The 22,853-nt window shown below is 40.5% G+C and overlaps 1 protein-coding gene across 1 annotated transcript; it reads right to left on the minus strand.

The window, feature by feature from the left end:
* Positions 1-2,473: 2,473 nt before the first annotated feature.
* ANGPTL5 (angiopoietin like 5) lies at positions 2,474-17,097 on the minus strand. The gene is made up of 8 exons (XM_047070215.1): positions 17,002-17,097; positions 15,268-15,412; positions 13,092-13,195; positions 11,951-12,044; positions 9,749-9,849; positions 7,596-7,716; positions 5,860-6,045; positions 2,474-2,793 (listed from the first exon to the last, which is right to left on the minus strand). The coding sequence occupies exons 1-8, from the start codon at positions 17,095-17,097 to the stop codon at positions 2,474-2,476; spliced, it is 1,167 nt and encodes a 388-aa protein (XP_046926171.1).
* Positions 17,098-22,853: the final 5,756 nt, after the last annotated feature.

The raw sequence follows: 22,853 nt of genomic DNA on the forward strand, positions 1-22,853 counted from the left end.
GCAGGGTCTATATATTTTTCTTTCGATTTTTAACCGGACACTGTTTCAGTGTTTACTAATAAGTAAGGTGTAAGTTGACAAAAAATAATGTATTTTTATTTTTATTCCTTTTTTTTAAGTGTTTGTATTTTTACATGGGACCATTTATCGGGGCCAGTTGTCAGACCCAGGAAGAATGAATCTATAATGATGCCATCCAGACCCTGGGCACATGACTGCAACCTTTCCTGCCCACTGCTCACACTTGTGCATGTGCTCTGGGGATAGTAGATAGCAAAAAAAGGAACATTTATCTTTTTTTTTTAAGTTTATTTATTTTGAGAGAGAGAGAGAAAACGAGCAGGGGAAGGGAGGAGAGAGGGAGACACAGAATCCAAAACAGGTTTTGCAAGCACGGAGCCTGATGTGGGGCTCAAACCCACAAACTGTGAGATCACGACCTGAGCGGAAACCAAGAGTCAGATGCTCAACCTACTGAGCCACCAGGTGCCCCAAGAACAGTTGTCTTCATCGCTTAACTGCTCTCACAGGTCAGGTTGCTTCATTTCTGGGAACCTTAAACTCAGGATTATTAACCAAAGTATACCTTCTCCTTTGCGGCGTATGAGGCCTCTTGATAGAACGTCTCACAAGGCACCCTGGTGGCCACTGTCCCTCAGCTATTCAAAGTCAGTTGTATCTCACTACTCTCCAATCCAAACAGATTAAAACTTCTTGCTGCTCTCTGGATCTCTTTCCCTCAACATCTCAACATTTATTTCCGTTCTGCCTTTACCAGCAATGTTCCCACTATCTCCATAGCCTCACGGTGGGAAAAAAATGTGCAGCCCTTAGACTTTGCTGTGCAATAATGGAGACTGCCCCTCCATTGGCAAGAACTCCAAGGTCCAGAGTCCACACTAAAGACATGGCTTGCTAAGTAGCAAAATTAGTTCCTGAATTTGTAGATAAATTTGTTTCTGATGCTCATATCACTGCAGGTATAAAAAAACACAGTTCTGGGCTCCTCCACGTGGTAGACACCTGACTCCACTGCTAGGACACAGACTTAGCGGGGCCTCCATGAAATGTGTGAGAAGCCATGGGGACCGATGTCCACCCATCCGTGACTTTGTCCCGTCTGTATCTGGGCATGATTTATTCACAGCTTTGAGAGGAGATCAAAGTGAAAGCGATCTTGAGTGGTGATCACGTCATTTTTGCCGGTCCCTGAACTCAGCTCAGATTCTCTGTTCTGAACAAGCTTAGCCCCATTCTGGGCTGATATCTCACCTAGATAGCTAGATCCTCACATGTATTTTTACTCCAGTCCCCTTCCCAGCTCACCATGCCACCCTAACTCTTGACAAAGTACTTTTCTGTCCAATACTAATTCTTAATTGTTTCCCTCGTCTTTTTTGTCAATAACTGAACTTGGCCCAGATGTTCGCTGCTGTGTTTTCCCACGGAATACTTAGGCCTCCAACTCTTTCCAGCTTAGTGGAGAAAGCAGAGGGGACAAGCTTGTTCCAAGAGCTACCTCTAGACCACTGAGTCATGGCTCTTTTCTCTGCTGTCCTTCGCTTAATCAAGGTCCTACCGTTCCTACTGGCTTAAGAAAGTTAAGATATAAATGTGTTTTAGAATGCAACTGATCGGGATATGAATGTACAGTAAATTTATTACAAACAAGAATAAAATTATTAACAATGATAAAATGTGAGGGGAAAAGGACTTTATTTGTGCAGGAAACTCTTATTACCTGTAAAATATTGTGGAACTACCTGGAAATAGTAAAGTTTTTAAACTATGTGTATAGTAATGTGCACAAAGTTATTCCTTGTCATTGTCTTTAATAGAAGTTATGTATAGATTACATAGTTAGCCATTTCCAATGAATATGGAAACAAGCATAATGCTCTCTTCGGTTTTCCTAACCATCTACTATAGTACGTATGCTTTAAAGAAAAGGACAATTCTTGGGTCCCTGGGTGGCTCAGTCTGTTGATCATCCGACTTCAGCTCAGGTCATGATCTCCTGGTTCATGAGTCAAGCCCCGCATTGGGCTCTGTGCTGACCGCTCAGAGCTGGGAGCCTGGAGCCTGCTTTGGATTCTGTCTCTCCCTCTCTCTGCCCCTCCCCAACTTGCACTCTGTCTCTCTCTCAAAAATAAACATTAAAAAAAAAGAAGAAGAAGAAAAGGACAGTTCTTGGAGAAGACAACAAATTCCAGGAAGACAAGGTGCAGTTCACTTAAACTTTATTACATATTGTTAATATAGTTAGTAGTAAGAGCATACACTAAGTCAGGTTTTCTTCTATAAAACTGTATAAAATTAAAGATTTCAAACTGAACTCTTAGCACCTAGATGCCATCTATAGTTAAATTTTGGCTAAAATGTTTGAAACACTCAGTAAAAAGAGAAACTATAGAAAATCTTTTATACGTTACCAAAAAAACCTGTGGACCACACATTACAATTTAGAAGGAGATTACTTAAAATATGGATTGTACGCTCTTCTAATTTTCATTGAAACAGATTTAATCCTGACAGGGGAATTGTTTCTGGTCCATGTGCCCCACTGAATCCCGGTTGAGACCAATTTTCCAGGGAAGCGATGAATGCCGTTTAGATTTGCCAGACCACACTGGCTGAACCACCAGCCAGTGTTGTTACTGAGGCGACTACAGCTTTTCACAGACTGACCACTGACCAGGCATGCAGGGTGACATCCGTCATTATCGACATCCGATGTGCTGAAAGGCATTGCATTTTGGTTATCTTCTTTTCTGAAGCCCCGGAATCCATCACCTGGGCAAAACAGGTTTTTTAAATGACCAAATTTAAAGGTACTTTTTGTCATTTTAACTGGCCTTTACCAGACTATCGTTACAAAGCATGGCATCTAGAACTAAGGTTTACATTATTTTCTACTAGCTATCAAATTAAAGTCTCCCCTCCAGTTAGGCTGAGCACTGGGTGTTGTATGGAAGTGATGAATCACTAAATTCTACTCCGGAAGCCATTACCAGCTTGGATTTAAATAAAATTAAAAAAAAATAAAAAATATGAAAACAAACAAAATCTCTCCCCCAGATTGCAATATACCAAAATCTGGTAATGAATTCCTCAACATGATAGGCATCTTTAAGTGGATATTTGGTACCAAATCACAATCCACAATGGAAGTTTGGCTCTGTAGACGGAATCAGATAATTTAGGCCAAAAATGGTGCTGTACAAACCTGTCATACTTTGGGGAAGGGTAATGTGGTAATTGGTAATTTAGGGAAAAGAATAATTTCTACGTAATAATAATACATAGTAAGTTTTCATGCCACCTCCATCCCCCATCACTTTAAATAAAGAGGCATGGATGAAAGGGAATCTGCTACATTAAGAGGCTTACATTTGTAGCTGCACAAGTTGTTTGGTTTTATTTAGGGGCCCCCAGGTTTATATCACATACGCAGTTACCTCAAGCATATAATCAGCTACCTTCCTGAGGTGAGCCCAGAATGGCTCTCCACATGACACATGGAGAGTAGCTCAAGTACTACCATTCCTAAAAGGTCCACACTGGGTTCTGTGTGTATGGTTTCCCTGATACTCGCCAAAACCTGAAAGAGTAAGTATCTTGGTCAAGGCAGCCCATGTAAGTAAGTAGCAGGGGCAGAAGCCATGTTTTGTTTGAATCAAACTATATAAACAGAAGGTTCTAATTAGTCCCATGACACCTAGATTTCATTTGCAGTAAACTGCTCATCTTTTGGAAACACTGACTTAAAGTAGAGCTGTGCAAAATCTTTGAAGAATCCAAAGCCCACATTTGTTTCATCATGTTCCAAATGTTTCGCATCTCTTGAGATAGGTCTTGGAGGAGCCTGGAGAACTTGATACGTGGTAGTGGCCCATCCTGTTCGCCAGCTGTGCTGAATATTAAAGCCTCTTACCCCGCACCTCACAGGAAACAAAATGCCCACATTGCAGGTATTTGCAGGGAGAGTGTGATTTTCAACACCCACACAGTGCAATGCCTCTCAGATTTCAGATGAGACAGCATTGAAGGAGCATTGCCTAAGCTGTACGGTCGCTCCACAGACACTTTCCCTGAACAAAGTCCACCCATCAGAAGGGAAATGTGATAGGAGCTCCCCACTGGATTATATTTATAAACAGTTTTTAAAATATAATGCATAGGCCTGTTTTTAAGAAATAGCCCATTAAAACTCAGTATCATGTTTTCTGTGAAAGTGTAGTTACAAGAACATGTCCCTTTGTTTTCTCTGGGAACCCAAATAAATCTTTGCCAGTTTTAGAATCAGGAATATTTGTCCTTCTCCTGGGAGAACTGTTTGCTCAAATGTTAGAATTTCATATTTATGGTTTTGCTTTGAGCTAAAAATCAAATTTGTAGCTCATCTCTACCATGCACCTGATCACACTTAACCCCTGGTTTCATCTGTGTTTCTATCTCCATGTCCCATTGGCATCTTTTTCTTTATTTTGTTTGTATTGTGTGATCAACTGTTGAAAGTTAGTTTACAACCTCATTGGGAAAATGCAGAGTAGGGCATAGCAAAATTTGAGGATTCTGTAATGAAACACTTGTGTAATGACACACTGAGTCTTCTAACTAGATCTCAGTCCAATAGAGAAACCCCACACACACTTTTACTAACACAGTAGCTTCCATATTTAGATAGTTCTTTACACTTTTAGAGAGGCAGCATTAAAAATTGCATATTGTAACTCTTGAAAATTTTCCTTATCTATCAAGATTTGAATTTCAGACTTTTTACCTAACATCCCAAGGTGGACAGCTGTACCAGACAACTCTTCACTCTCAGAAATTTTCCTTCCACTGTGCCTTGACTCAGCTGCTTTCTTTGCCAACATTCATTTGCCAAAAGCCTATCCCTTCCTGCAAGCACACATTAGTGGTTCTCAACTATAAGGTTGCCAATACGTCCATCTTTGAATACAAATACCTGGGCCCAAACTTACTGAATTGGGTTCTGCAGTAGTTTGTACTTTTAAAAACCTTCCCACATTGGATCTAACATTAACTCCTTGTCGGAAACCACCCTTCCATAAAGATTTTCCAGGTGCGATCAGTGGAGATCATTCTCTCCCTCTCCTAAATGTCCAAAGCTCTATCAGTATTCAGTATTCCACATTTCTGGGTTTATCTCCCTTCTATATTGTAATCAGTTAAAGAAGTGGGAACATATCTCACTCACTTTTGGATTTCTAACACTAAATATACATAATTAACAAGTACCATGATGAGCAACAACAGGAGAGTTGAATTTAGTATTAACTCAAATTTAAAATTGCAGCATCAAATTATAAATTTAACATGAAGTATTTTGAAGTTCTTAAAAATTAAATTTATTTGGAAATGAGTACATGCACCAAGGTATAGTGGGGAAAAAAGCCCACCAAACTAGTGGCTCTATCAACCTGGCTTCTTGCCCTGGCTCAGGTGTGATGAGCTGGGGCAAGTCCCTAATGTTTCAGGTTCCTTACCTGTACACTGAAGGAGATCGGCTCTAACATTCTGTGATTCCTAAATGCCAGCCTCTCAGAACATGAAAACGTCAATAATTCCTTCCCAGCCTGCCCCACAGACTCTCCTTCTAAAGAATCAGCTGCCATGATACATGGAAAATAGTTTTAAAGAATATAAGCTCTTCAAAGACACAAGGTGGGTCGATGATCATAGCAGGGTTTCAAAACTCAGTTTTCTCATCCCGAATCTACTCTGTTATCAGTTATGTGGCATAGACCAAGCGAAATAACATTACTTTTATCTTCACCTAATATCAAGTCAGCTATATTTATCCTGCATCACTGGGGGGGAGAAAAAACTTACCAGCATTTCCTGAATACCGTCCTAAGTGCATCTTAAAAAAACTTGTTTCATCTTCTAGCCAAAAGTTGTCATATGATGCGTAAGCAAATGTGTCGTCTTCAGATTCCAATGCAACATGCAGCATAAAACTGGTGTTTTTCTGATTTACTATATAAAAAATCTTTTTTAGTCCTAGCCAAAATTCACCTGTTTGAAAAGAAATGTTTTTTTAATATATTTTAATACAACTTATAATAACTCCTTATTATTGAGGGTTTGGTGTTAGTTTTTAATACTGAAATGGCTCACATAAATTATTTGAGAGACTAGATAGCCCTAGCTCAAATTCAAATTATCAGTGTTTGTCTAATTTACAAAAAAAAAAAATACACAAATACATTATATAAATAAATATAAAATATAAATATAAATATAAATATAAATATATATATATATATATATATATATATATATATATATATATATGAGAGGCACTAACTGCACCCCACTTGGAACTGAAAAATACCCTAAGGAAGCGCAGGAAGAAAGGAGGTATATAGAAAGAAAGGTGGGTCTGTTTAGTGTCCCCAGCCCAAGACACTCCAATGTAAGTGTCCTTGCCATCCTGCCCCTCTACCCAGCCCCTAATTTGGCTTAACAGTATATTTTCCTTAATCCCAAATTTATTATTTTTTTTTTGAAATACACAAAGTACAAGGCAGTCTGTTCCCATGAACTGTACCTGCCTGAAGACATTTTTCTCAAAATTCAGTTAATTTCCCCATAGAAATAAGCATAAAGTGAGGAAGATGACAATTTGGAGCCTGTAGATCTAGGACTACTTGAATCAGGAGGTAGCACTTACCAGAAAATTAGGGGTCATGCTAAGAAGACACAATGTATTAGCTGCACTCCATAACATGGCAGCTATTCAGCTTTATTCATAATACATAATTACATTTCACATCCTTTCTACAATCACTAGCATGCAGTGGGGTTTTTGGCAACACAATACCACCACTTACTGAATCTTTGGATGACCTTATTATGGGATGTTAAGGCTTTTAAATTAAAACAACAGCAACTTAAAATAACAGCATAAAAGTGATCAAAATCATCTGCAAAAATTCCAACAAAGGTAAAATTTTGCAGTGTTCACAAATACTAGAATTTCTGTTTGCCGGCAAAAGAAATACTGTCATGCAGCAATAATGTAAACAGATTTTACAATTCTCTTGAGGTTTACAGTTTTCAAATTTTGAGGCATTGATTCTTACTGATATTTTTATACACTCCTCCCAAGTCATATAATTTGAATCTGTACACCATGTACCTCGATTCTCCGTTGGTGTAGACCCAGCACACACCTCAAGAATTTCAAGGTTCATGACAACCCTGCCTGCCATTCAGTGTTCCTTTCTACAAAAGGTTGTTGAGTATCTACCAGAATTCTGCTGGGTGCACAGTAAATACCTAATAGATACCCATTTTAGAATTTTCACTCAACCTCATTTCAGCAGGTATCCAAAGATAACAATTTCCATCGCCCAACCGAAAACCCGCATGTTCTAAAATAATACGACATGAAGAGAAAGTAAGTCCTATTTTGATATTCACAAGGATTTGCTATTTTTACTAATGATTTTGACCGACAGATAAACTATCAGTGTCATGCGAAAGAAAGAAAGAAAGAAAGAAAGAAAGAAAGAAAGAAAGAAAGAAAGAAAGAAAAAGAAAAAGGAGAAATAAAATATGACCTAAAAGGTCACCAAATCCGTCCAGATAATCACACCACAGCCTCTGGAAATCAGTGATCCCGTCAACCCTTTTCTGTATCACAGTCCATCCACCTCCTCTATAATCCATGTCACACATCACCTAAAACAGGCCCAGAAAAGACAAAAATCACATACTATCATTTTCACTCATTGATGGAAAATTTATGCTTCACTCTCAAGCCTAGAGAAAGAGAAGACCGTTGCACTAAAAGTTTCAATGCAATTGTATGCTATTAATATATTCAGACATTTTTAAATCTCTAGAAAGGACACTTTATTAAAAGGCAAACTTGAGGCCAACCTAATTACAGTCTCCTGTGTCAGTCATTCCGTTACAGATGCAGTGTTGGTAGCATTTGAGGTCACCCTCTTATTCCTCATGTCCACAGATAGTTTTCAGTTGAGTGGTGACCCTGCCAACCTGTAGCAGAATGAGGAATCTGCTAACTCCTTCATATTAAAACAGTGATGTTTTTTAAGTTTTAACCACATATGCGTGTGGGCCTGTCTTTGATCCCTCTTTTCCCCAGAGGCATGAACGGCCTATGTCCAGATGGGATCTTCAGACAGGAAGGTGTGATCTGTACCTCACCACAGCCTGTGATCCTGGGTGCATCTGTCAGTGCTCTGTAAAATCCCCCTAAGAGGACAATGGTAAGGACGCAGAAAATCAGATGCAGTTGTCCCCATTAGAAACTTCCTGCTCACAGAGAAAGGCAGTGTGGAGGAAGTTAGGGAATCAACACCTTCCCATGATTACAAAAGGTAATAACGCTTCCCACTGTTCACAAAATTAAAAGTCTTCCTTCCCTCTCCATGTGGGTTCAGGCTCAGTTTTGAATCTGTAGGTGAAGCAAGTTAGGTAATTTTTTTTTTTTAACGCTTATTTATTTTTGAAGGAGAGACGGAGTGTGAGTGGGGGAGGGGCAGAGAGAGAGGGAGACACTCTGAATCTGAAGCAGGCTCCAGACGTGGGGCTCAAACCCATGAACCGTGAGATCGTGACCTGAGCCGAAGTCAGATGCTTAACCGACTGAGCCACCCAGGCGCCCCAGTTAATTTTTTAAGTTTTCAGTTTATTTTATTATTTGAGAAGGGTGGAGAGACAGAGAGAGAAAGAGAATCCCAAGCAGGCTCTGCACTGTCGGCACAAAGTCTGACTCAGGGCTGGATCCCATGAACTGTGAGGGGCTGACCTGAGCCAGAATCAAGAGTCGGACACCTACCCGACTAAGCCACCCAGGTGCCCTGCAAGTTAGATAATTTTAAAATTATTTCCCTCCTAAATCCCAATTTTTTAACATCTGGTCAATGGATGTCAAAAAGCAAGGTTAGTAAAAAAAAAAAAAAAAATTAGTGAATAATGTTGGGAATTTCAAGATGAGGAACTGGTAGTATCTATTCAGAAAAAAAACTACTGTGTAATGAAGATTATCAATAAGGTGTGAGATTGGCATCATAAACTTTCTTATGCACAAAAAAGCAAGCAGAAAAAAATATGTGTAAATAACTTATACGTTACCATATATATTACTATGTTAGTATTATATGATATTATATATATCCTGCCAATAATAGATAATTTGGATAGAAGTTTCTTCCAGAAATCCTAGACATAAGGGTAATGTATTTTGTTCAATTTAAAAATGGATTAGCTTCTCGATCTATCTCATAGTGTAGTGAAAGCGGTTTCTTATTTATTAATTTCTTATATAACCACGTAAAATCGTTTATCACCCAAAGAAAGTATAACCACGTACAGGAAGGGAAATCTAAGTATGTTTGGCAAGCTCCAAGGCACAGCACCGCACTGCTTTCTAATATCCACAAGCTAATTAAAGCGAGCGTTTCTACTGCATATTTAGATTGTATATAAGATCCTGCACGAAATGTACCTACTGCAGAGTGTAAACATGACACCTCACGTGGAAAAGCGAAAGACTCTCAGGTCCTTTTACTGGCTTGTGGTTTGGGCAAAGAATTTCAGAAAACCAAAATTGGGAAACTGGAACTTCTACCCATTTATTTTAAAAATTTCAAGGAAAAATAAAATATGAGAAGAATTAAAATTTTAATATTAATTAAATAGATAGGTTGCTTATCCTATTCCACATAATAAGGGAAGACTTTACCTCAAATGGGTAACTAGATCCTTCCGGGTAGATTATATATAAACCACTTGGTGTTTTGGTGACAGAGCCAATGGTGTCTTTAATATCAGTACAATCTAAACCTAGAAAAGTAAAATTAGTTATTTAGGATATTTTCAAGTGTATACTTAATCATTTTGCTGTAGACATCTGACAGTGCTATCTGAAATTATGAATATAATTTCCATTGTGATATGATTTTAACTTCTTAGAAATAAAAAAAAATGATCTTGATTTTAGAAATCAGGAGAAAATACATGCAAGAAATGAGACTAGAGAATTTATGTTGAAATAAACCTTCACTAATAACATCACTGTTAGTGATTAGCCCTCCATACTACTTAAAATTTTCATTTGGGACCCACATTGATTTAATATAATTTATAATCATGCATTCTCACCCAATAAGTAATTCCCTTTCAGGAATCTAGGCTTATCTTGGGGACATAATGTGTAAAGGAAGTCTATGTGAATGGGAAGGAGAAACCCAAATGAATAAGTTGATTAACTACTACTGACACATCCTTGACTACTGGAGACTGCGGAGACTCTCATTGGGGACCACTGTTACAAAGAGCCAAGGGAGAGGACAAGGAAATCCCTCCTCCCCAAGAGGAAATTATGCCTGCGGCCAGAGCCTGCACTGCCGCCTATAGTTAAAAGTGGAGCGCCCCAGAATTGCCTTCTCCAAAGCATCCCGCTTCCCAGGGGACTGGAAGCACATTCTGTGGGTAAGGGTGTTGCATTTATTCTAAGACATTTTACTGTGTATTATCTTCTATAGTAATAAAATAAAATCAACTCTCATATTGTTAATCACCTGGTGAAACAAACACACGAAAGCCTGAGACTCCAGAGCCAAAAGCCTGCTTACCGCCCTAGCTCTTCTCCTCGGCAGCCGAGAACCCTCAGCAAACTTACCTGCCCGCTCTTCTTCTATCCTTTTAATAGTACTGTCCACTTTGTAGTGTTATTCTGGCAATTTACATACAAGGCATAGGGAGAGCACTTAGCACAGTGCCCAGCACACAATACGTGTGCAGAAAATGTCACCTACAGAAAATTCGCTGTGAAAAATTGTTTGCTTCCCCCTTATTGCTGGAAGATATGGATCCGTTGCTTGTGTTCTGAATTGCTAAGACATTCTCACACAACCTTATGCTCAGAGCTGTGCTAGATGTTCACAACGAAGGACCGATCTGGGCTGGAATCTCCACTCTGCCATCACCATTCACATAAGTATGAACGCATTATTTAGATTTTTCTGGGCTGCATATTCCTCCTCTGATGATCCTCGTCACCACAGCAAACCCTTCTATTGTCTTACTGTCATTCAGGCAGTATTCGAAGAGCTTTTCGTGTACTTAGCCATGCAATCCCCACAACAACTGTGAGGTACGTACTGCAGTTTGCTGATGAGGAAACGATCGAGGAAACAGGCCTCAGTGATTTGAAGACAGGTGGTCTGACCTCAGAGTCCACACTCTTAACTACATGAGCTAAAATAAAAATGTAAAATAAAATGCCATGCGGAAGTGCCTTAGTACCTGACACTTAGGAGACTCTCAGTAATTCTTTATTTCCTTCCCTTTGTAAGCAAAAAAATCATACAGTAGGCCCTCACTAATAGTTATTTACTTGGAACTCTGGTGTGAATTCATAATTGTAAGAGTGATGGGCTATTTTTCTTAGAAACACAAGCCTCTAGGAATTACTACACTGCATCTGAATACAAAAGGTTCTAAATTCCAGTTTATTTCTGTCTTAAGTTCCTTTTTTATTTCAAACTTTATGTCCCAATTTGAAATATTTCAGACAATTCAAAAAAACTGTTTGCAGGCAGAAAGAACTCTGAAAACTTTCTTTTCTTCTGACTGAAGACTAATTATGACTAAAATGTAAAGGACAGCCCAGAAACTAGTTACATAAAAGTGTTCCATCTGCGGTGGACTCGGGTTATCTGTGAACAGCCACGGCTTTTGGGCACCTGGAAAAGTTTCCCGATTCAGGAAAGTACATTTGTCTGGGCGGACGGCGGCCTCAGGGAACGTATTACCCCTCCAGTCTGTTAGATAATAAGGAGCTGTATTTTATAAACAAAACCTCTCAATGCACCAACCCGTCCAGGAAATTTTTACGCAATGAAAGTCAAGTCGTAAGAGGCAGAAATAGAAAAGTTCTCACCATGTGACTGCACTGGCCTGTGAGGAAGAGGGTCCAGCTGTTTTCGGAGAACTTCTGTCGTCAGAAGGAGAACTCGATTCATGAGCTCGTTAACCTGAACACACGGGCGTACCTTTCAGCACGTTTATATTTGAACAAAACTCCTTCCTCTGAATTGTGTAGCTGGCGTCCCTCAGCCTCTTACAAAGCAGCTCCGCGGTGTGTAACAGTGTCCGCCGCCCCACCCTGACGCCCCCAGCGCCGCAGCAAGGCCGCCAAGGCACCTGTCCAGTGGGCGCCGTGTACCCCACAAGTGGCTCACACCTGCCCAGGTGGGCTTGCAGGCCCCTCGTGGACGCGAAGGCACCTGGCGGGGGGTGGGGGGAGTGGGGGGCGCCGTGTACCCCGCAGGTGGCTCACACCTGCCCAGGTGGGCTTGCAGGCCATTCGTGGACGTGAAGGCACCTGGCGGGGGGGGGGGGGTGAGTGGGGGGGGCGCTGTGTACCCCGCAGGTGGCTCACACCTGCCCTGGTGATCTAGCAGGCCCCTCGTGGACGCGAAGGCACCTGGCGGGGGGGGGGGGTGAGTGGGGGGGCGCTGTGTACCCCGCAGGTGGCTCGCACCTGCATAGGTGGGCGGCTCCCCCGCCGGTCTCCCACCCTCGCTCACCTCCAGACCGGTCCCCAAGTGGGTCCTTCCCCTCCCCGATCACACACTACTGGCTGCCCCTGTACACCTGCCGCCTGCCCGCACCGCTGCAAACAGCAACCCCGAGCCGAAGAGACTGCTTTCTGAGCCGTCTCTGCGGCTTCCGAAGCAGGTGTGCGTCTTCGGAGACTCAAACCTCCGGCTCTCGCACCTGGAAAGCTATATCCCCTAGCGCGGACCTCGGAGTTCTCTTCTGCAAAACGCTGACAGCGTTCACAACAGGCTTTCAGCGCGTCTTCCTGTCCCCTTGACTGCGCACCCCTGGAGTGAAGGTCCATTTTTTTATGTTTGTTTTTGTTTTTTAATGTTTGCCTGAGGCTTCCTGGGATGCCTCTAATTGAGCAGGCAGTAAACACATGTCTAGACACAAATGCATTAAAAAAGTAAACAGTTGTACCTCTAATTGTATCGCTGTATCTGTGCAATAACAACACAAGAGGAAAAGGTCCGTACCTGACTGGATAAATAATCCAAGGAGGTTTGTTGCTCATCCATCATGTTTCTTAGCAGTTTTTTGGTACTTCGTGTGTAGGTAACAATAGAATTTTGCAAATTTCCTTAAATCATAATAAAAAGTGTTTGCTAAATATTGTTAGAGAAAATACGGTGAAAAATAATGAGCTTAAATGATTTTGGATAAACATAAGACACAATATATCTCCATCTATCTAAATACTCCAGTTTAACTTTTGTTTAACTCAGGATCACCCAAGAAAATAATTGTATCCACACTGGTTAATGAAACTATGCTTTCTAATAGTTTAGATTACCCCCAAATAAGTGAATCTGATGAAACAGAGAGACAGAATTTTGAATATTAATTTTCACTTTATGAAATGAGAGATACAGGGGCACCTTTGAGGCTCAGGCAGTTAAACGATTGACTTCAGCTCAGGTCATGATCTTGTGGTTAGTGAGTTCAAGCCCAACGTAGGGCTCTGTGCTGACAGCTCAGAGCCTGGAACCCACTTCAGATTCTGTGTCTCCCTCTCTCTCTGCCCATCCCCAGCTCATGGGCTCTCTCTCTCTCTGAGAAATAATAAATGAGTAAACTTTATAAAAAAAAATAAGATGAGAGATATGGAAGGAGGAGGTCTGGGAGTCCTCAATCCTTATCATATAAGAAAGGAAAAGGCAATAATCTATATCATGCAAGTTAATTTTCAAAATAAATATTTCTTTTGTTCTATTGACGCTATGTATTTTTATATAAACAAATGGCAAACAAATATAAATGATATATCTTTTTAAAAAATTTTTTTAACGTTTATTCATTTTTGAGAGAGAGAGACAGAGCGTGAGTGGGGGAGGGTCAGAGAGAGAGGGAGACACAGAATCTGAAACAGGCTCCAGGCTCCAAGCTGGCAGCACGGAGCCCAATGTGGGGCTCAAACTCACTGACCACAAGATCATGACCTGAGCCGAAGTCGGATACTCAACCGACTGAGCCACCCAGGCGCCCCTATAAATGATAAATCTTAGAGTTTTGGTTGGTCGGTTTCTGATTGAACTTTTACTATATATTTTCCTTTTTTTAGAAGGTTGTTTTTTTTTTTTATGTCAAAGGAATCTTACTCAGAGAATAGTTGCAAAAACAGTTTAAATAACTTTCCTAAATCATTTGACACCAGGCTGCCATGATGTCCCTTGATATTTCAGTCTGTATTTCTTACACCAAAGACATTCCTTACAACACAACTCTCAAAATCGGGAAGTAATCATTGACTACCATGTATTCCCCGGTCTCATACAAATTTCGCCCTTTACAGCAAAAGCATCTACACATTATTGCACACATTATTCTTTAAGAGGTGACTTTACCTCTACATTCCTAATTTTCACATTAATAATCCTTGGTATCTTAAAATGCACCCCATCCAGGCTCATCTCTCATTTCTACTTTCAGTCTCTTGCTTTCCATTAGAGCCTTCCTGGATTTAGGTGTCTGTCTTTATGGACCTAAGTGCAACTCACAGGTTTGAGAAATAGGAGATGCTTGTGTTGCACATAGAATTAAACACATTAAAGTGGGCTTTTTATGCTTTCTGGCCTAGGATTTACATCCTTTAAGACCTAGACCAGATCACCACTCCCTCCCTTTCTGATTCTCCTTCTTCATCCCACCCCCCATGTGCATATAACAGGCCATGAAAATTCCCACACTGTCACTCAACAGTTGCAGACAAAAATCAAGACTTTGAAAGTTTATTTTTACATTTTGCTACATAAATTGGCTATGAATTTGTAATATGCCTAATGTAGTATTCATTCAGTATTAATGAATTTCTCCCTCAAAACTAAGGTGAAATTTCGTAATGGCTCAGATATGGAAGTTTGAGAGTAGCCTCTGGTGAACTGATAAAACGTAACTCTCAGTGCCGTCTGGCTCGCCCCTCTCCTCTGCTGCCAGCTGAAAGGGCTACCTGGAAGGATTCATTCATTCATTCATTTACCAAACACTTACTAAGCACCTACTATGTGCCAAACACAGGAAACCTCTGACCTAGAAGGATCAAGATACATATAAAATGACCCAAACAAAGCTAAGGCGTATTTCTTTCTATGTATTCCATACCTTAGAAGTAATAAATCATATACCCTTATAATTGTGATTATTTTTATTACTTACTACACATGAAATGTTTTTCTTCTCGTGTAATTTTAATTTTAACATCACACAACTCTTCACAGTCTTCCTTATAAACAGTATCGTTACTTTTACTCTCATCTTTTGCATTAGATACATCTTCTACAGTGTTGACTCCTGGAGAATCCTTGACATTAAAAAAATAGAAATGAGAAAAGAATATATGAAGTATGTTATGTGACCTATACATAATAAATATAAAAGTACATGGAAAAGGTGAAATCTCAGGACATACACAAGGATTATCACTAGACAAGAACATAATGAACTGGTTAGAAGTCTACAAATAAACCTTATGGGTAAATTTTAAGGATCAATAAAAAGTATACATTAATTCAATATTTTTGCTCTCCCCTTTTCTTCCAAATACCAAAAGGATATACTTAGGGTCTACTTTCTATAACCGTGACTCCATGGCCTTTATCCTTAACTTTGGCATGTTTCCACATCTGATACAGCGCTGAGTCAGCCTTCTGCCAAACATCTGGAATCTGAAGTTCCTTGAACAGAACTAAGAAGGTTCCCTGATTATTCTCCATAGATTACATTTCTATGCCAAATGGACTTTCTGCCAGCAATTATCAGGAATTAGGGGTAGAGATGGATGTGTGGGAGGCTTGTCACTTTTATGTAAGCTAAAGTATTTACAGATTTGAAAGGTAAAGTACTCATTGATTTGAAAGATATCAAAACAGAAAAAAAGCCTGGGATTTTCCTTTGCAAAATCAACAACAGATGTCATCTTGAAAAGCCAGCTACCAGCCGCCGTTCCAAAGGTATTTATTCTTGTTAGTAAATGCTGGTTTGTCTACATAAAACATTCTTTGGTGGAAGTTATACAGACTTAAATAACTGTTTTTAAAAGAAAATAGTAACAAGCTTTATCTTCCTTTGACCTGGATATTGAGAGAAAGGTGAAAAGCTAATCATAGTATGAAAGATATTTGCCACCTAAAGATGCTTATATTTTGTTACATGGACCTACTTTTAACTTCTTATTCTTTCCCTTCTACTCCTGTAATAATAGGCATCCTAGATGTTTTCAAAAACCTGACAACAACTACATTTTTCCAGATCTAAAATAAGGTTTTTAAATTTTGAGTATTTTAGAGAACTATATTATTATTACTTCTGTAGCTTTCCTAAAATTTATCTTTATGAAACCTTGGAACTTTGGAATTTGGGATTGATATCACGGTAATACATTGTAGAACATTTTAAAATCATAAGCCAATATTTAACTATGTGAAGATTCAAATCACCATCTACTCAGAGTATTGCATATACTTTATTAGCTGTCACTTTCATATTGTTTTAAATGAAATTTTCTAGTTTCCTGGGAAAGGAAGCACAAGACTGTGTTTGAAATATAAACGTTTATAAAATATTTATTTTTTTAAATAACAAAATAAATTTTTTATCACCTACCAGGTATCTCATTATCAAAGTTAACCAGAAAGTTGCCAGCTGTTTTTTAAGTTAGGCCTGTAATTTCTTTAAAATTTTTTTCACGAGAAATATGTTAAGTGTCAATCCTCGGTTATGGTTTCCTAAGTTTAAAAATAATATTTAAGCAGAATCTCAGCATTTCTAAATACTTTAAGTTTTCCATAATTATATTGGATGGTACAATTAATCTTTTCAAATTTTAAACATGTATCTTGAAAACTATATAATCATACTTCCTAGGTCAAATAATATTGCTGAAATTCTTACCGTAGAATGATGTACACAGTTACCTTGTATAACTTCTCCACAAATAAAAATAAATGTATTTAAGAATAGAAGTGAAGCTTGAGGAAGATACATCATATTCTTCTTGAAGAAAAGAAAAACTTCTTCAAATACCAGTCAGCTCTCTGTGGAAAGAACTACAGTGCATAGAGTCTTCAGTTAAAAACTTCTGGAAAGTGTACAACAAAAACAGAAGCCAAAACTTACTGGTTCCATGCCCTCGTTTGAAACAACACCCTTCATACGAAAAACAAAGTAGCCTCTAGAGATCCTGTCCTTTTTAAGTTATGCAAGCCTTTTTTTATCACTACATGCCTGCTTTTAGAATACAGGCAATAACTAGATAAATAAATAAATGGATGAAACGTGAATTTATAAAGTCATCTAATGGTAAAGTATCCCTCAATAACTGTAAACCAGTTTGCATAAAAACAGGAAGTAGAAATGAATGATGGAGTAGAAAGAATGTTATATTGAAACTATTTTGGGGCATCTGGGTGGCTCAGTCCTTAAGTGTTGGACTTCGTCTTAGGTCATGATCTCGCACTCTGTGAGTTCGAGCCCCACATCAGGCTCTGTGCTGACAGCTCAGAGCACGGAGCTTGCTTCAGATTCTGTGTCTGTCTGTCTCTCTCCCTTCCCCCACTTGTGCTGTCTCTCTCTCTCTCTCTCTCTCTCTCTCTCTCAAAAATCAATAAATGTTAAAAAAAAAAAAAAGAAAAAAAAGAAACTTTTTACGAAACACCAAGCAGAAATGCAACCAATGTGGACATGCAGGGAAGCTAATTCAGATGTAAAATATGCTTCTACTTATTTTGAATTTAGCCACCAATGATGGTCACATGAATCCTATCATTACCAAATTTTAGATCTCTGATTTGTATGTTTTACATCTGTATTACTAAAACTTCAAAAATTGGGGCGCCTGGGTGGCGCAGTCGGTTAAGCATCCGACTTCAGCCAGGTCACGATCTCGCGGTCCGTGAGTTCGAGCCCCGCGTCAGGCTCTGGGCTGATGGCTCAGAGCCTAGAGCCTGTTTCCGATTCTGTGTCTCCCTCTCTCTCTGCCCCTCCCCCGTTCATGCTCTGTCTCTCTCTGTCCCAAAAATAAATAAACGTTAAAAAAAAAATTATTAACATAAGGGAACTATTGTTATTGAAAATGATCACTCTCTCAAAGCTGATAGATCAATGTCTGTAATGACTCTTCAAACACTCCCTTACAACAGTTCCTTCTCTTCAGTATAGAAGAAACATGTTTCTATACTGAAGAGTATAGTATTCATTATGCTAAAATAAAATAAAATAATCCAAAACTTTCCTGAGTCTTGCTTTCAAGGTATTATTTTCTCCATTTCATTTGCCAGCCTCAGAAGTACCAGATGGGGACCACGCCATGGTTTTAATGGCACTAATATAGTGACTGGGACCACAGGCACTAAAATATTAATTAATGAAATAATATCTTAAACCAGTTATGTATTCTCTGACTTTACTTCCTCACCACCACTGTTTAACCCAACCACTTATCTCCTACTCTCCTGAGGAGTTTGGGCAAGCCGGCTCTGGGACCAATCTGCCTGGGTTTGAACCTTGACTGCACCACTCCTTTGCTCTGGGACCTAATATCACTATATCTTGATTACTTCCTTTGTAGAATGAGGACAACTGTGTGGATTCGATGATTTTTATACATAAGCACCTACCACAATGCATGACAAAAACAAACATCCAAATGTTAGGTATTACTATTATTAGTATTATTTGACTTGATCTATATTGCAGTTCTAACATTGCTGACAATATTGATGACCTTTATCATCTATATTAGGGGTAGATGAGAAGTTACCTCTAATCCTAAATTTCTAGTTGAGATCTTGCAAAATTGTGACACCTATAGCAGAACTTCAGTAATTTTACATCAGCCATCAGATGTTAAAATTCTTCCTTCTTTCACACCTTTCCCAGAGACAAATCCAGGAAATTCTTACCAGAGCAAGAAAATACTTCAGCAGAAGATGCAAAAAATAGCCTCAGTCAAGATGAAAGTGGAAGCTCAAGGATTGTCCATCTCAGGCTGCTTTGTGTAATTCACAAGGTTTTTATGGTATTCAAATTAGATAAGCTATGTGAACATGCTTTGCAACCATAAAGGCATTATTATTGATTTCTTTTGTAGATAGAACATCATTAACAACTTATGAAACGTGTGAATGAAGTGGGGTGTCTACTAGACGTGTCCTAATCAGCTCATGTCTGAAGCCCAAGTCTTATTCCTCCCCCTTCAACTTGCTCCTCCCCATCTTAGTAACTGGCAATACCTCTCATCCACTTGGTTCAAGCCCAAATCACAGAGTCACATTTGACTTTTTTTTCACTCACAACCATTTCACTCACTTGCCACAACCATTCATCAAAACATCTTATTGGGTCAAGGTTGAAAATTCTGAACACTTTTTGGGGCGCCTGGGTGGCTCAGTCCGTTGAGCGTCTGACTTTGGCTCAGGTCATGATCTCGTGGTCTGTGAGCCCAAGCCGCGCATTGGGCTCTGTACTGACAGCTCAGAGCCTTGAGCCTGCTTCCAATTCTGTGTCTCCCTCTCTCTCTGCCCCTCCCCTGCTCATGTTCTGTTTCTCTGTGTCAAAAATAAATAAATAAATAAATAAATACGTTAAAATTCTGAACACTTTTTACCACTTCAATCACCACCATCTAATCTCTCCCCTGACCTACTGTAATGACATTCAAACTAACCTCCTCATTTCTAGCCTTATCAACTAGAGTCTAAGTTTCCCTATAGCAACTAGAGTGATATATTTCTCTCTCTCTCTCTTTTAAATTTGAGAAAGAGAGAGCATGAGTGAGTGGAGAAAAGAGGCAGAGGGAGAGGGAGAGAATCCCAAGCAGGCTCCATGCTCATCTCGGAGCTGGACATGGGGCTTGATCCCACAACCCTGGGTTCATGACCTGAGCCAAAATCAAGAGTCTGGAGCTCAACTGACTTAGCCACCTAGGTGCCCCTAGAGTTATCCTTTCTAAAGAGTGACTTACATCATATTTTTCTCATACTCAAAACTCTCCAATGGCTCCCTCTTCATTTCAAGTTGGATATTATACTGATTCCTTGAATACTGTCTAAATCCCTGGTAAGGCTCAAGTACATCCACAAGGCATTTCTATAATTTCATGTCCTTGCGCACTTCCCCTGCCTCACCCTCTTCTAGATACAGTGTCTTCTCTCTGGTCTACAAATATGTCAAATATAGGTCTTCCCTCAGAGCTTTCTGTATCTACAGCACCCTCTGCCTCTGACATTCTTCATCCAGACATCTGAATGGTAACCTCCGTTCTTCGTTCAGACCGCTGCCCTAATTTCCCTTCTTCTGAGGCTTTCCCTGAGCACCCTACCCAAAATACAGCTGGGTCAGTCTCTGTCCCCTACACTACTCCATCTCTGCTTATAATGCTTTTCACTCCCTAATATATTCGCTGGGGGGAGGGGAAGAAAACTAAATACAAGCTTCATGAGCATAGGGACTTTGAAGTTTTGTTCACCGCTGTATTCCCAGCACCTAGAATGTGCTTGGCACATAGTAAGTGTTCAATGTATATTTCCTTAATAAAAGAATGAAGTTTGTTATTATATAGAATATATCATGGTTTTAAAGTGCAAAAGAATTAAGCATTATATTCAATTCAGATGTCTTCTGACAAAATACAGAGATTTTAGTGTAATATTCTTTTTTATTGCTTGAATCATACTTGACTTTCTGCCAAGAGATGAAGTTGATAAATGCCTCAAATTATCTATTATCCAAATATTTAATCGTAAAGGCTCTTTCTTTAGAATCTAGGACTATACAAGTCGAATAAACATGGAAACCTAATATTTTGAAGAAATAATTTAAAGGTTAAAAAAATCCTATGATTAAAAAAAAAAAAAAAAAAGTAACTAGGGCGCCTGGGTAGCCCAGTCAGTTAAGTGTCCTACTTCAGCTCAGGTCATGATCTTACGGTTCAGGAGCCCGTTGATGGGCTGTGTGCTAACAGCTCTGAGCCTGAAGCCTGATTCAGATTCTGTGTCTCCCCTCTCTGACTCTCCCCTGCTCGTACCTGCCTCTCTCCCTCTCTCTCTCTCTCTCTCTCTCTCTCTCTCTCAAAAAAAAAAAAAAAACTAACAACGCTGTTTAAATTTTCTTTTCTTCTTGGTCATCATTGTAAAGCAACATTTGAACAAAGAATGATTATATAAACAAGCATTTCCAGGCAATTGAGAAACCAAGCCTTGCTTCTTAATGCTAATAAACCATGCAACAAAGCACAAAAGTGCCAGACTAATAACAAAAGTTAGACTTTCGAGAAGTCTAAGCATGCCTAAATACTCCACAAGAGTACTTAGTCCCACAACAGCAACCACAATCTTCTGTTGTTTGCACTGTGTGTGCCCTGCCCGCTTTTCTTCCTCTCTTTCAAATAGGCCCTAGAGAGACAGACTTGTGATGATAGGTCAGCGCCCTGGCTAGGCTGGTCTAAAACTTGCCAAGATAGCTAATGATCCGTGTATGCACAGTTAGCTTCTCTTTGTCAACATTATACATTCTATCCTCTAGGCATGGTCCTGAAGGGAGCTTATGTGTTCTGTGTTTTAAGTCAAAGCTGGATATGTTGTGGCACTTTTAAATCTCCGTCACCAGATGACATTTCAATTTGAGTCACTGCATCCAACTTGGCAAAAACTGTTTTAAATAGTTTCAACTGGAAAAGTTTATCTTTGAACTCCAAAAATGAACAAACTGATTCACAAAGGCAGAGGCATTTTAATGGTGGATGAGTGATTTTTATTTGGTTTGTACATTCTGCTTCCAGTCTGGGAGTTTTTCCACCGGAGGGGAAAAAAAAAAAAAAGAACCCTGGCTGAAACAGAATTTATATGTACTTTTCTAATGAGCTCCAACAAAATGTTGCAGCCTTTTTTCAAAACTTCACTAGCAAAGCCATTACATTAATGGCCCTAAACTCCATTCTGTTCTCCACGCCCCCTGCAGCAATGCCAGCGTGGTGACCACCGTAGGCACATCCTCCCGGGGGAATGTGTCCAGGCCACACTGGGGTGGTCGGCTCCCAGCGTCTGGCAGCGAGACAGGCAGCGTCCGGAGCCTCTGAAAGGCAGACCTTTCCAGCGGGGAGCTGGCAGACAAGAAAGACTGCGGAGGGACTGGCCGAGCATCCCGGAGCGGCGCGGGGATTCGGGGCAAGGAAATTTCCACGTCAGCAAACCTTGTCAGGGATGCTGACTCCCAGAAGACTCCCAGCTGGAACCCCACCGGAGTCGGCGGTTCCAACACAACCCCGGCCACGCCGCCCGGAAAGATCCGCACCGCAAACCCCACCCCGCTCTCAACGCTCCCGCGACCACGCCCCGCGAAGGCGGGGGTAAGACTGAACGCGGCGCTCAGGCGCCGCGCAGCGAGGGGCTGCTGCGCAGACTCGGCTCTGGGAGAGGCCGGAGCCCCGCCCCCGGCGCCTATTGGCTGCCCGGCGCGCCGTGGTTTCGGTCGCCAAGGACGCGGCGTCCGTTGGTTGCCAAGATGGCGGCGGCGTCGGCTGGGCTGCTGCCGCCCCCTCTGCCGGTGCCGGGCAAGGTCGCCGCCGCCACAGCTACCGTCGCTGCTGCACGGGAACCGGGGCTGCCGCGGCCAAGCCTCCCGCGCCCGTGACGCGAGGCCTGAGAGACGGAGTGGGGGGGGGGAGGGGGGCCGAGGAGGACGACGGGGCCGGGGCTGCCATGAGGGAGGCGCCGGCGGCGGGCCGGACGGCGGCGCTGAGGTGAAGG

This window comes from Lynx rufus, unplaced genomic scaffold, assembly GCF_022079265.1.
Source record: "Lynx rufus isolate CCGP_SWC_20201006 ecotype Redwood Valley unplaced genomic scaffold, mLynRuf1.p SCAF_9, whole genome shotgun sequence".
Classification (NCBI taxonomy): domain Eukaryota; kingdom Metazoa; phylum Chordata; class Mammalia; order Carnivora; family Felidae; genus Lynx; species Lynx rufus.

Coding starts and splice junctions, on each gene's coding strand:
- ANGPTL5 (XM_047070215.1), bottom strand. CDS start 17,097: ATGATGTATCTTCCTCAAGCTTCACTTCTATTCTTAAATACATTTATT. Junction 15,413..17,001: donor ACTGTGTACATCATTCTACG/GTAAGAATTTCA, acceptor TTTAATGTCAAG/GATTCTCCAGGAGTCAACAC. Junction 12,045..13,091: donor TGGATTATTTATCCAGTCAG/GTACGGACCTTT, acceptor CCGTGTGTTCAG/GTTAACGAGCTCATGAATCG.